General features: G+C 39.3%; 1 protein-coding gene across 1 annotated transcript in view; it reads right to left on the bottom strand.

Annotated features, from left to right (window-relative positions):
- Window positions 1-15,011, bottom strand: part of enc2 (ectodermal-neural cortex 2) — a 33,781-nt gene that overhangs the window by 13,850 nt on the left and 4,920 nt on the right. The window contains exons 2-8 of the mRNA XM_059335897.1: window positions 9,762-9,993; window positions 7,046-7,151; window positions 6,693-6,938; window positions 5,774-5,863; window positions 5,394-5,557; window positions 1,952-2,099; window positions 32-228 (exon numbers count right to left, since the gene is read on the bottom strand). Of these exons, the coding sequence (XP_059191880.1) occupies window positions 32-228; window positions 1,952-2,099; window positions 5,394-5,557; window positions 5,774-5,863; window positions 6,693-6,938; window positions 7,046-7,151; window positions 9,762-9,943 (1,133 nt within the window). The 5' untranslated portion in view covers window positions 9,944-9,993. The remainder of the gene's footprint in view (window positions 1-31; window positions 229-1,951; window positions 2,100-5,393; window positions 5,558-5,773; window positions 5,864-6,692; window positions 6,939-7,045; window positions 7,152-9,761; window positions 9,994-15,011) is intronic.

Below are 15,011 nucleotides of genomic sequence, written 5' to 3'. Positions count from 1 at the left end.
TCTTTCTTTGGAGCTTTATGTAGCAACTCACCTGGCTATTAGCATAGGTGCTCCTTTTGTCCACTCTTCATGGACAGTGTCATAGATCCAGACGTCTTTAGAGACTCCGTTCTCTGATCCTCTTCCTCCTGTGACGTAAACCTTACAGCCGATGGCACAGGCACTGAACTCTTTCCTGGGGCTGGGGAGGTCTGCCTTAGGAATGATCTCCTTTGCTTTATGGTCAACCTAAAATAGTTAAACAAAAGTGATTAATTAATTTGTTAATGGAAAAAAGCCAATAAAAAGATGGTTAAAAGTAAAATACAAATCAATGTTATTATAGCAGAATCAGATAACATTAAGGTAATTTTGCCTTGTTGCAATTTTCATACTCTCTTATTAGAGAACTTATTCTGGTTTATTAATTTAGGGTCCACTATAGTATTGACTATAAAGTGTAATATAACACCATTTTGTGATTAGGGATATATGCTATTGTTTGGCTAAATGTTGTGACATCACCATTTCTGAGCTCAAATGTATTTACTGGATTTAGTCTCTCATTTAGTCTTAAGTTTAGTTAACGATTCTTTCCTTGGTCAAATGGGAACTTTTAATATCATCTTTTAAGGCTTAAGCCAACTGGATGAGAATTCTTTAGAGTTCTTCAGAAAAAAATAAAAGTGAACACCTACAATTTAATGACAACTGGGCTAACTCAGTCTGCTGAGGAAGATGATGACGATCCCATCAAAAGCTCTAAAAACCTGAAAGTAGGTTACAGCAGCAGTTCCATAGAGGAAATTAAATGACATATTTTTTGTAGGCCAACCTGGAAGTTAGCATCAGCATGGGGTCTATTGAAAATTAGCCAATGGGATTTTTGCATTTGATTTTGAATCATTGCAGAAAATAAGCTCTGTGACAAACACATGGTGTTTCTAATGCTTATATGTTTTGTTCAGAAGGTTAATCTTCACAAATGAACATCATTTTTAATTTTTTTGATGCGTTAATGCAACGGACAGAAGTAAAAAGCTAAAGTTATGCTTTAGCAAACTACACCACTGTCACATGACTTCTACATCATCTACCGTTAGCTTCAGACGGTCTCTGACAAGCTAACGAGCTGTCTGACAAGCAAGCGAAACTGTAGCCTAACAAATTGTTCATTAACATAATCTTTGATGTACAAGAGTTTGCAAGAACGCTGAAAAACACGACTAGAGGCTGTGAGGTGGACTAGTGAGAGAGTTCCAATTCGTTTCCGGCGAGCTGACGTTTAATGTCCCCGACAACCACTGTAGTGTCATTTAGCCACAGACCTTATTTCTGACATCAAATCAAAAACCGATTCAAAATCCTAATTGAGTTTGAGAGGTTAGACCCCAGGGAGCTAAAATGCTAACCTACTTCAGCTCTAAGAACTCATTCCTATGATGCCCTATATGTGCAGCATAATGTGGCTTAATCTCAGACTCTTACTGAGTACTTTTCTGATATCCATGGGATGATTAGTATATAAACTGACAGCACCTGTCCATTAATGCCAGCCAACATTATTATGACATGGAATGCATTTTACACCCCTCGGCCAGGATATCATACACACAATGGTGGTGAATGGGTCTCCATAGGGTTAATGCATTACATATGTTATTTAAGACAGAATGACTCACACTGTGAATTAGGACACCTTAATTAATCCGCTTTATGTTATCTGGCACTGACAGGAATAGAATTCAGAAATCCTTTAACAATGTGGCTTTACTAACTTGGCTAATGCCTCACATTTAATAACATTTAACCAGGGATGGCAGCTAGGATTAAATACAAAACACTGCAAGTTAATTACTATGCACTTCAAGTCAAGCCAACATATCATCTTGTTCTTCTTACAACACAGCATTAACTTTTTACACATGAAAACAGGTCATCTAAATATAAAGGAGTGTGTGTCTGTCTTCACCTGGTATATCTTGTCACACATGAAGGTCTGGCCTCCTAGTATAAGCAGTGTGTGTCCTGCCTTGCGTGGTCGAGCACACGGACTGGTCACTACTCCGTCATTCTGAAGAATTTTCTTCTTACACTGCATTGCCTCCTCTACTATTGACCTGTAAAGAAGAGTAAAAACACCATCTGAGAGAACGAGACACATTTTTCATGTCTTGACTAAAATTGGTGGCCAACTCTCTATCAACAGCCCCAGCTAAGGAGACTTTTGGGAAACGAGATGTTTTCCAAAAGTCTAAGCGTATTTAACCTTCAGCAGTCCCTCCTAACCAGCACCAGCTCCACACTGCCAGCTCTCCGAGTCTGGTTCCTGCATGCCAGCCAGATGGCCAACTTAGCAGAAGCAAATGAAAATTCACTAATGTGTGCAAAATCTCCTTCTTGACACTGTATTTCCGGACAAAAATAAACAAAAAGCAGATGAGAAAATCTCCTCAAGACCCTGAAACTACCTTTTAAAAAGCCCTAACAGTGCTGACAGCCAAGGACGCTGAATAGGTTAATGTATGAGGGTTTTAATCTTTGAGCAGAAAATGCTCCAGATTCGGGCTGGGCGATATTGCAAAAAAAGGATCACATTATATTTTTTCATATTGTCCGATTTTGATTATTATCAAAAAAATGTATATTGTTTTTAAACTGCCAGCTTTAAAGCATCTGTACTTAAAACTAAATAAACTAGAGATTAGTTCCACTAGTAGTGGCTGAACATGCTACGAGTGCTGGCAGCAGTGGCAGGCTTTGCAGAATTTTCGCATTTTCATGCTTTCCACATAATCACTTGGGTGGCACTTCTTCAAATTATTAAACAGATTTGTTGTTGTTAGAAAGTGTAGTGTAAATCCGTTGAAAATGTATAAGTAATATAAGAAATTAATGCATGACATGGCAACAGGTAGGATTTCAGTTTTTATGGAAAAGGAAAAACTCATTAGACAAGTCAGCTTAGCATATCCGAAGCGGATGCTCTGGTTCATACGATAACATTAGAATAGGAATCTGACCTCCCAAGTGTGCTCTTATATCAAAAATGGAACATAACAGGAAATTACAGGACATTGAACTTTAGTTACACAGAAATAATGACGCATGAACCTGCAAACTAAAAAAAGACAACTCAAGGCGTTGTTCTGATCATTGGAGTTGTCTGTCACCTTTGGCATCTGTATCTGTTTTTGATACCTACAATAAATCCCGCACAAGGCTGTAATTCGAATCTACCTGGTCGTCAAATGTTTTTCTTTAAAGATTTTCTACGACATAAAACCACGCTGTTAATGATTTGCTAACTTGATTATTTAACTAAGTTCCATTCAGCAATAGCTTTTGTCTCTTTAAGTTTTCATATGTCCCTTGCTCTTGAATGCTCCATAGCTATTCTGATGCTATTGAATGCACCATACTTGTGTGTGAATTGCCATGCTGTGAATATTAGTTTTTCTCTCAGTGGCGGATAGATTGTAATTTCATGTTTTCTTTCGCAACATTCACCTGTTCCTCCCTGGTTTATTGCTCCAAGTCATGGCTGACATCTATTTCGCAGCCCTCAGCTCCACGTTCAGTCTTTCTGTTTACTTCTCCGGCAACTGGCAAACAGTAGTGGAGCAGGAAAAGGTCAACTGCGATGGGCTGTTGTTGCGCACATTTCCAACATGTTTGATTGAGTAAATATGCTCACAGCTGATCACTTTTATCGACCTGAAATGTATCGCGATTACTAATCGCGATCATATTGCACAGCTATTGCCCTGTGCACAACCCTTCCCTGGAGGTCTGCTGTCTGTTTTTAAACAGGAAGCTTGTACAGTGAACGCCAGCTGGACCAGACAACCCAGTCCACCTCGACTTCTTCATCCCTGCCAGAGTGGAGGGTGAAAGATGGCAGCTGAGCAAGTTGTGCAAATTGTAGTAAGGATTGTGGCAGGGCAGCATGAACCTCCTCTACCACTCTGTTGATCAGCGCCATAGATGTAATGTAGCTGTCTCTTAGGGCGTCCACAGATGTTAAAGTCATTTGGACCAGGTGGCCCAGTTTGGTGCAGTCAGCATCGTTCAGACTGGTTTTAATCTTCAGGAAGTTGTTAAAAAACAATGGTTCCTCAAACAACCACATGCACAGAATCTCATTTGTGGCATGTGTAATCTTGCCATGCCACATAACAAAGAGGAGAGGAGAGGAGAGGAGAGGAGATGAGAGGAGAGGAGAGCTATCAGTGGCACCTGAGAGGAAAGTCATTGTGTTCTTTGGCTAAATCAAACGCGCCTCGAGAAGACGCCACAGGCAAGACATTTTGGAGCCTGAGAAAGCAGTTGTCTCAACTGCGCACCACCATAAAGTGTAAATACATCTTTTAAACTGAACAAACCACAATGAAAAGTAGGGTGGTTGGAACTGCACCCAGGGGGTGTTCAGGACTCGTTCGATCTCAGACAGCTGGTTGTGTGGAGCCAGAGCGCTGGCAGGCCTGGCAGTAAGGCAGCTAAGATTACACTGACGCACACTTTTTATTTCACATCTTGAAGTCTAATGCAACATGTAGGGAGAGGCTCCTGGGTTATTGGCCTGCTAGCCCTATCTTATTGGATTTACCACGAGCCTGGTTAGCATTGCATTGTAACACTGCTTCATGATATCAGTGAGTCACTTAGTCTCACTCTGAGTCACACACCCTAATGTACAAATTGCCCACAGTGTCAGTGTACAGCAGCAGTGATAGCAATTACCTGCTGTACTCTATTTTAACAGCAGCACCATATAATACAGCACTGTTTGTTCCACCAGGTCACTTTACTGGTTTACTTGCACAATCACTGTTTACATCCAACCACATTAGGCCTATGTTAGGCCTTCTGTATTTTTTCCAATGTCATATACCTCTTATTCTGCACTGTTTATATCTCTGCATATATTTAAATATATTTATTCACTGATGTTCATACTACTACATGCAACAACTTATTTACCTATTTAACATGCTAAAATACATTTTCTCCAATGTGCAATATCTATAAAATGCAGTACTTTCAGAAAAACACAAAAAATATGTATTAATAATAAATGCCAAATAGCAGAAATGTATGGAATGTCTGTATATGTCTTAAACATACATTTTCTGTATTTTGAGCTGCTGAAGACCAAATTTCCCCACTGCGGGATAAATGAAGTCATATCTTATCTTATTTTATCTTATAGCTGATTGAATGAAACTCTCTGCAGGAGTCTGTCGTACAGGATATTATTATATTATTATTTTTTAAACACAAAAAAACTGTACTTCACAATACAGCAATAATCTATATTTCCTAGATTTTTTTAGCGTGTAACTTTATATTTTCTGATGTTAAAAGAAAGTGAAAGAGAACAGAATGAAGCAAGAAACCTTGACACAGCCTACCTGCTCCTCTTGTCAGCCATAACCAGCTCTTCACAAGCTACGGCCTCCAACAGACACTCAGATGGCAGTAGAGCCAACCTGATGCCCCTCAGCAGCTCTGGTAAATGGTGACGCCGACCCTCCAAGTCGTATCGAACCCACCGCATCACTGAGTTAAACACAATCTGCCACGGTTCAAAATAACAATCAAATACTTAATGAGAGCTTAGACAGCATCCTTTACTAGAATGAATCAATCTGAATGCATTTTGAAACAAAACAATGGATATAGATTAGAAATTGCCTTGTAGAATGGCTAGTTTGGAAGCCTTAGCATTAGCTATTTTTATGTTTAAAATAAGAAATAAGAAAGAAATTGCAAGAAGTAGAGGATCTCTCACCTGTTCATCTTCTATTTCCAGCTCATCGCTAAGAATCAGCTCCAGCAGCTTATCTTTAGAAAGACTATAGAAATCCTCTGATTCTCTTACCTAAATGACAAAAACATTGATTACATGCATGGCACATTGAACCTGTAAATTACAATCAAACATGGATCGTTTTGTAAAATTATCTACAGTACATCTTTATTTTTGCTGTCAACTCTATTAAGTGACAAGAGGGACATGAAGCTTGAGGGAGGACCACCGGTAAACTTGAGTTTAGTCATTTTGGTACTGAGAATATAATCACAATAACACCACTATTGAACCGAATACAAATTATGTTTTAAGGCCTGACAAAGTCACTATACAGCAGGGTTGTGGAGTACAGTTGAGGATTACAGATGCTGCTTCCGACAAAAACGGAAATCTTTTGTGGCGGAGCAGCTCCACAACACAAAGAAAACTGCTTCTTCAGCCTTTTTGCTTTTACTGCATGATGTCATTTTGGAATGACATATGTTACAGATGAACTGCCGTACAATTTTAGCAACAGGCAAAGCACATTAAGCAGCCTAATCAATCCAATCAAACAGGGACAAACAAGGACAGTATAAGGGTTGAAAGGAGGTACAGATTTTTCTCAGTCATATATTATCCAAAAATATTAGCAAAAGGAAATGCTAATGAATGCAATTTTTCCATCCACTACTGTCATGTGAATATTAGGAGTTGGTTCTTCTGAGATAATCACGGAAACCATTCCACCATTACAGTAGAAGAAGTTGCAACAAGATTAAGTAACTCTGGCCCGCTCTTGCCTTCAGGTTTTTCAACCGTAGTGAGTAACGGCCCATCAGTGACATCTAAAACGTATGGATGACATGGACAACACTTCGTCTTAGTGCAAGAACAAAACAAGGCGAGTCCTCCTTACCGTCTCGTAGTGTAATAGACACATCCTCCATGACAGCTCATACAGTCTTTTACACTGATGAGCGTCCGATAACAGCATCATCCCCAGGCAGTTGGAGGAGTGCAGGTTTTTTTCTAAAAACTCTGCTGCTGCATCCCGAATGTCGTGAAACTGCAACATGTCCCCCGCCTCTAACAATGACTCAGCATTCTCCTCGTTTATGATGATTCGAGAAGAATAAGCAAAGTCGAGCAGAAGCTCCAAGACCTGGAAGAGTAGAGAATTACAGTTAACCACTGGCATTATAGTATGTGAAACTTTGAGATACAAGGACTAGATTCTAAGGCTGAAACCATCAAAAAATAACCTAGTACCTCAGGGTGTATACTGTCTCTGAAATTGACGTCGCTGTCCAGACTTTCTCGTAGCCCTCCGCTGAACATGGCCTCAAAATAACGACTGCATGCTGCCAAGACAGCCCTGCAAGACACAAACACAGATTTTGTCAGTGACCAAAATGTCAAGGTTATAGGTCCAGGGGTTATAAGGACAACAAAAAGCACAAATGAAAAAGTATCTATTAAATGTTACTGTACCTATAACGTAAGCTTGGGCAATTTGGCTTATACATTGTATTGTGATATTGTTGGGCTTTATCACAATACACAATATATATCTCAATATTTTTAAATCTCCTCTGAAACCCTGCAGAAATGGTCAGTTTAACCCGTTAATGCTTACAATTATGACAGTACAGTGATTCATGTAGTCTCTGCAACATTCGCATTAAAATAAAGGTTACGAATGCAACCACAGTTCTATGAATCCTGGATGACAGCCAGAGCTGGTGCTTTGAGCCTGAATATTCTGTTTCATGCATACCCCTGGATGACCTCCAGAGAGGCTATTTTTTCTAGGGTCATCAGAGGATCAGTTCATGTAAAATCTTGCAAAAGCACAAGGATTTTCCGATACATGATACTTAAATGATTTGATGATTGTCGGACTCAGAAGGCATTTTTCTAATAAGATGTCATATATTTTACACCTTGCTGGCATGGCCGATTCATAGTGGTCCCGCTTCCAACAGTCACACCAATTTTACGCCTTTGTTACTACCTCTGAAGGTGTTACATATTGGGAATTGGGAATAATAAACATTATGCTCGGTGTTTAGGCAAAGGTTGTAAGGACTTGTCCTTTGTACACTGAATGCACACTCTACACAGGGTGAGATAGAGGATGTTCCCAAGGATGCCACCCTCATTAACAAGGGTGGTTCAGAAATGTGCTGAAGTTAGCTTGAGAGAGAGCACTACCTCTGACTTTGGTGAACTATGAAGGTTAGGAAACAACATACCCATGCCAACGAATAAGAAGATGAAAAGAAACAGATCCTCTGATGACACCTGAGCCTGAGTGTCATCAAGGGGTCAAAGGTGACTTCTTTGGTATTTATACCTGAGCATATGCATAGTGGAATATTCAATGAAAGCACCACCTCTGTCGGTCAGGAGGAAGAACACTCCGTCCTATATATCTATTAGTAATGATTCGAACAATTTGAAAATTCCACACTTAAAGGGAGAAATAACAACCAAGCTTAATTTAACAAAACAGTATGTATTCAAACCAAAACATTATGGTATAATGTAGGCCAACACTGTAGCCTAGTTTCTAGTTACTTGCTAAGGGTCGCCTACCTGCCTGACGTCCTGCTTTGAACTGCACAGGCTCTCTGCTGAACTGCTGTATTTCTCATGGTGCAGAAACCACTGACAGTGAATCTTGTGTTTTGGATGTTATTATCATACTGTTAGTGATGTTGAGGTTTCCTCCCCGACTCTCTCTGAAGCTTTGTGAGCTGCAATTTCGTGGTGTCAGCGGCACAGAGGTCCGCAGGCAACGGCGGTAAACAATAACCTTATTGTTTTAGGTTCATAAAATCTCAGACTGTCTGCAGAAAGTGTTGAGACTGTAAACAAAGACGGGGGGAGAAAGGAGGGCTAAAAGTTAGGCTCTAGCTAACTTCTTCTTCCTCTCCATTGTACCATCTCTGGAGAACAAAATGGATGAACTACCGTTGCAGATAACCACTCAAAAATGGATTATGAACTGCAACATCGAGATTTTCACGGAATATGGCTCAACAGCAGCACAGGGTTTCTGCTACATTTATTCAGCAGCAGCAGCCCGCCACTATTCATAATAGGTGGTGGTTTTATTTTTTTAAACTCTGTAGCAGTGACCACAGCCAGAGGCTCTGCAGAACAGTCTTCCGCTCTCTCGCCATGGGGACAAGCGAATGGAGCACTGCCAGGATGTCAAACACTTGAAATGTCATAGCAGCCGTATCAGCGTAAGCACTCTGTTAGCATTACTTGTTAGAGCGCATGGCTAGCTAACATTACTGGAAGAGAACAAAGCACACTGCGGTGAGTCAGCCTCCACTTGTTTTCCTGGTGCATGTATTTACCAAGCGTTACAGTAAGAACGTGTTAGACCCCTCTTCAAAATAAAAGCTAACACATGTAGCTTTAAAAATAAGAGCACATGGATGTGTCAACAGAATCCACCACAGAATTTACAAGAAGACTGTCAAAATATGATGCCTTAAATAAAACATAGAATAACCTGTACTCTCCTTTACAATAAGTCATTAAACATGCAATGATTAAGATGGAATAGTGGCATTAGAATATGTGAGAGGCGACCAAATTTAGGCTTTTAGGGCAAAAATTTGTTTAGGTCCCCCCATCATAGTCTCAGAAAATCTTGTGGGAAACACTTGTTCTTAAGCTTGTTTTGCAGTCGAGTGTAATTTTTTATTCTTTCTAAATTGCTGATTGATATTTCTACGCGCCAGAAAAACACATGCCTCATTCCTCACACACACTCGCCAATAAATGGTGTGTATAATGTTAGGACAGCGGCTAGTTACAATTTATGTTCACTGTTTGCTATATAAACATTTTATACACTTGTAATATATATATATATATATATATATATAAACACACATAAAACAATTTGTGATACATCAGTATAACTGTACCACTACTGTAAAATGTGTTGTCAGCGTGTGTTTACCTGTGGCATTGAAAAGAGCGATCCCCGGCCCACAGAGTGACGTCTGTGAACATGCACTGTTTCCTCAATGTGTTCAGATGGGTCAGGACACTGTCGGGATGTGAAGGCTTGTGGAACAGTGAGATGTTCATGGAGCCCGTACTAGTGCGGGACTTTCGATTCTCATGAACAGTTACTGACATAGCGGCTTCGTTTGGCACCTCCAGGGAGACACTTGGAACAATCTCTCCAACTGCACAATGACAACAAATACAACAGAAAAAAAAAATCACTTTGTTGAATCAGTCGGGTTTTCACTGTACGTATGCATGTATATATTTCAGGTGTGGGCAACAAGTACACCACATAAACTTTCATAAATAAACCTGGGGGAAAAAATGGTGAATCCCACCATGAAACAAAAAATGAACAAGAACAGTAAAAGAAGCTGAGCTCTGAGACAAAGGGTATCTTGTACCTCTCTGTGAGACACACCCTCAAACTCCTTTTCTTTCCTACACCACCTGGATATCTGGGATCCTTTGTCTTTTCATCTTTGTGTTTCTCTTCTCAAAATCCAGGACTCTTCTCTCAGACTCTCCTAATCCTAGGAGACCAGGGCTCTGTACCACAAAGTGAGCTCAACATACCCAGGCTGTCTTTTTGTTATTTGGCTTCATTTAACCTAACAAACACAATCTGGCTACCACAGAACATATTTCAGGCATCTAACCATTCAAAATCCTCATTGGGTTTGAGAGGATAGATAGGATAGATCCTATAGATAGGATAGACATGCATAAGAACATAAAATCGTCTGAGCTGATCACAATCAGGGAATTCAAATCAATTTTAAAGGACAAAGAAACCGCCTCCCTTCGTCAGTGTGACTGCTCGATATAGGTTGGCTACTGATGCTCACTCAGTGTTGTTGTGATGGCTGTATTTGTGATATGTATGATATATGATCATATGATTTGACAAACACAGAATTTGACCAACAGTCTCAGTTTCTCTCTACAGGAAACTCTTGCTTGATTAAGATAAGAGCAGCTCTAAGGAAATCCCACTGCATCATTTGAGAACAATAACAGGAAATCATGAGAGCTTACATACCAACATTAGGTATATAGTAACAAAAATAGGAAAACTATGCAGTTGCTGTTCACACCAAGTACCCGTCTGTGTATCTTGAATATTGTATCTGGTTTTGTCATTAAAATCCTGCACAGGGCTGTCTTTCTAAGAAACTTTTGTCGTCTGTTAAGATTTTCAACAACAGCAGGAGGAATAATGACATACAGTGTACATGTGAACATATGAGTGTGTAAGACATATAAAAGGTGATGACATTTTAAATCTACAGGCTAAACATGAATCATAGCAGTCCACCACTGCTTAACTAATAGCAATAATTAGGATCAGGATGTGTCATTCATTACAACCCACAACGGCAAAAAACCTAGATGTCCTAATACTGGTTTGAAATTTCCAACCCTGTTACAGCACCCCCATGAGATTCCTTCATTAATATATTATATGTTTCACCGCAGCACTTTCACTCTCCAGGCCAGCAGCTCATTACAGTAGATCAGTAAATGCACATCCCATTCAATAGACATGTTATCGACGTGAACAACTGTGGTATTATCTCTAACCAATTATGTTAGTTATCACTTAGAGCAAAATAAGAAAACATGATTTAAAAAAACCTAAATGACACAAAACTCTAGGAGAAACTGTAACATGCTGTTACATGTGTTCAGTTATATAAATACATGCAGACTATATCAAATCCCCACAGAAGAGGTGCTGCTTCAGCAGCCCCAACACCGATTGTGTGTATATGTGTGTGATTGAGTGCATCCATCTAGGTTTGCTGACATGCAATTTCAGACCACAGCCCCAACAAATCAGTCACGTGGCGTTTCGTGTTTAGTGTGTCTCTGTTTCACACATCACAATGCAGACTTGAATGAACAAAGGATGAGAAGCATGAGCACATGCATACACATTCACACAGTGAACTGTGGTCAGGGACACATAAACACACAGCGGCCAGATGACACAATGCTCAGTGTGCATGTTTGTGCTTTTATGTGTGGCTACAGATAGGGGCTCAACACTAACTCGTAAACATGGGTGCTAGGCTGGAAAGCAGACACCAGCTTTTGGTTGCTGAAAGTAAAAATATTTAAGATACTATGCAGTTATACTTAAGATTAATAATTAAGTTGTAACACAGGTTAAAGAAAAGCTTTATTACAGTACCCAAACAAAATTATTCTTTTTCTTTGTTTTATTGGATGCATGATTTTATTTTTACTTTTACTGCAGCAGAGGCTGCATGATGGCTTTTCCTGAATGCAGATAGCGATTCTCCACTGTGGTGCTTTTCTCAATGGTGTATAGCAGTCATCAGGAGTGTTAATTTTCCTTTTGATGGAGTTAAAGTCCAGCAAAATCTTCTTCAAGGAATAGTATTTTTTAAGTGGGGTTGTTTGAGGTACTTACCCACAATCAATGATGGTCTGCACATTCCCAGTGTAGAAACCAGACAAGTGCTCCAGGCAGGAAACAAATTAATATATTGCTGCAGATAGGGACTAACCAAATTGTAAACACATAAGCAAAGGCCCACAACAAAAGTAGTGCCAAATGAAACGGCTGTGGATAATAACAAAAATTGACATATTCTAAATATATCGTACACATAAACAGGTATAACATTTTTATTTTTATATTTATAACATTTTAGGGTGGGCCTTTGTTTAGGTGGTTAAAAATATTTGTGTAAGTCCCCGTCTGCAGTTTCCTACCTGGAGCGCGTCTGGTTCTCCAAACCGGGAAGGTGCAGACAATCATCTACTGCAGGTAATACACGTTAAGTTCAACAAACGATCTTTACAGATGCTCAATATCAGAAATGTGTGTTTTAAATAACACCACTGACTTATCAATATAAATATTAAGAAAGAAAAAAACAATGATTATTAAGATGAATTACATTATGGCATGCAGATAAAATTGTGAGTGACACAACATTTGCCATAACAGATGTCAGCCATAACTTGGAGCAATAAACCCGGGAGGTACAGGTGAATGTTGGGAAAGAGCAAAGGAAATTACAATCTATACGCCGCTGTATCGAGAGAAAACTAACATTCACAGCACGGCATTTCACAAAAAGGTACGGTGCATTCAATAGCGTTGGAACAGCTATGGAGCGTTCAAGAGCATGGAACCTATGAAAACTTACAGAGAAAGAAGTTATTACTAAATGGAACTTAGATCAATAAACACGTTAGCAAAACGTCTGTGGCTCAGTTGGTAGAGTGGTCGCCTACTGATCAGAAGGTTGGTGGTTCGATCTGACCATGGCAGCCTACCCTGTCGAAGTATCCTTGGGCAATATACTGAACCCCAAATTGCTCCCGATGCTGCCTTCATTGGTGTGTCCCATTCCCATTGGTGGCAGATGGCACTAGTGTGCCCTGGTAGCCTTGGCTAAGGTGTACTAAGGTGTGTGTGAATGGGTGAATGAGCGTAGTGTGTAGTGTAAAGCGCTTTGGATAAAATAGCTATATAAGTGCACCCAATTTACCATTTACATTAACAGCAGGGCTTTCTAACAACAAATAATCTCACAATTTGTTTATTTTGGGTCTTGCATACCTGCAAAAACATTCAGGACTGTAAAGTAGATCACTGTGTTATTTTATATTTTTCTACATTTGTTGAGTACAAATTGTTTTTATATTGTTATATGTTCATCTTTTTTCATTTGCTTTATTTACTTTGTATGTTAATAGAATCTTGAACTCATCTCTAGTTTCGTGATAATAATAGAGATCGGACGATATGAAAAAATATATCGTCATCATTTATTTTGCCATATCGCCCAGCCCTAGATTCACCCACATTCAAACTGCATCAAACAAAGAACTGTACTGCCATCACAGTATCAGTACAACTGATTGGAGCCTTGGATGTGCTGACACAAGACACAGCTATACTTCCTGGTAAACATGACAGCCAACAGTAGTGTATGCATTCTTGCAGGCACCATAAATTATTAAACTGGAATCAGGGTCTCATGCAGTTTTAAGTAACAAAAGTGAGGGCATAGGAGACAAAAATCCATGCAGGGAAGTAAAACACAACAACAGCTATATGGAAAACAGGTGGGATGAAGCAAATGATGCAGCTATTGCAGATTAACTGCTGGTGATCGCAACATAAATACCAGTCTGAAACACTAATTTGACACGCATTAACACATTGTGGTACTGTACATCTTCGGTTGCACAAGTATTGCGATAAAATAAACACCACATAAGGTTGTGCTGTCTGTCTTTATCTTTTGAAGCTTAGTCTCATAGTCTAGAAACAATAAAAAAGACCAATCCCACTGAACAGTCCTTTTGTTGGCATGTTGTAAGCAACCCCACGCTTTTAGTTACAACGATCTGTGCCCAAATAGTTAAATTAAAAATATCTTATTTGGATGACACTGACCCAGAAACTTGCGTAAGCAATAACCAGACAGCAGCATTTCAGTTCAAAGTTTATTCTCCTTGAGAACTGGCCAAAGGTTAGCCAGCGTGTCAACACACATTTACTAGAGCTGATGTGGCTCATTTTTTGGGTGCATTTCTGATTCATGTTTTGAAATCCTTACAGTAAAAAAAAAGAAATGATTTACTCCAAACTAATACATTTTATGAACAAATCTGAGCTGAACACACTTAAATTGTAGTTGAATCAAAGAGGCTTGAAGTCACATAATTGTTTTGTATTGTCACAAGTTTTATTGTGTTTATATCAGATGCACATCAAGTCACCTGAGAGGGATCATGCTCCAGTCGTCTTTCAAGGAGTAAAAGCTCACATGCAAAACAAAATAAGCATTATGGTTTTACTAAGGTTTATAAAATGTTAGCCAATACTGAAACATGCCCATCACAGCTTCTCAGAGCCCAGGATGACATCATCAAATATATTGATTTGTCCATCTAACAGCACAAAACCCAAATGTATTACAACCATTTGCAACACAGACTGGGAGCAAGATGAAACCAGTACAGTTTCAGAATTGTGCTTTATAAATGATTTAAATGATTAAACCTTTTGTTGAATATTTTTCTGATAATGTACCAATTTAATAAGTAACATGACGGGTAAAATGTTAACAAAACAGCTTGTGACGTGAATTGACAGTTGAAATCGTGTCCTTGATGACCAGCTCTACAGGGCCATCAGTGGCAGATT

The sequence above is a fragment of the Centropristis striata genome, chromosome 6 (assembly GCF_030273125.1).
Source record: "Centropristis striata isolate RG_2023a ecotype Rhode Island chromosome 6, C.striata_1.0, whole genome shotgun sequence".
NCBI lineage: Eukaryota > Metazoa > Chordata > Actinopteri > Perciformes > Serranidae > Centropristis > Centropristis striata.
This window is presented reverse-complemented; position numbering and strand designations above follow the sequence as displayed.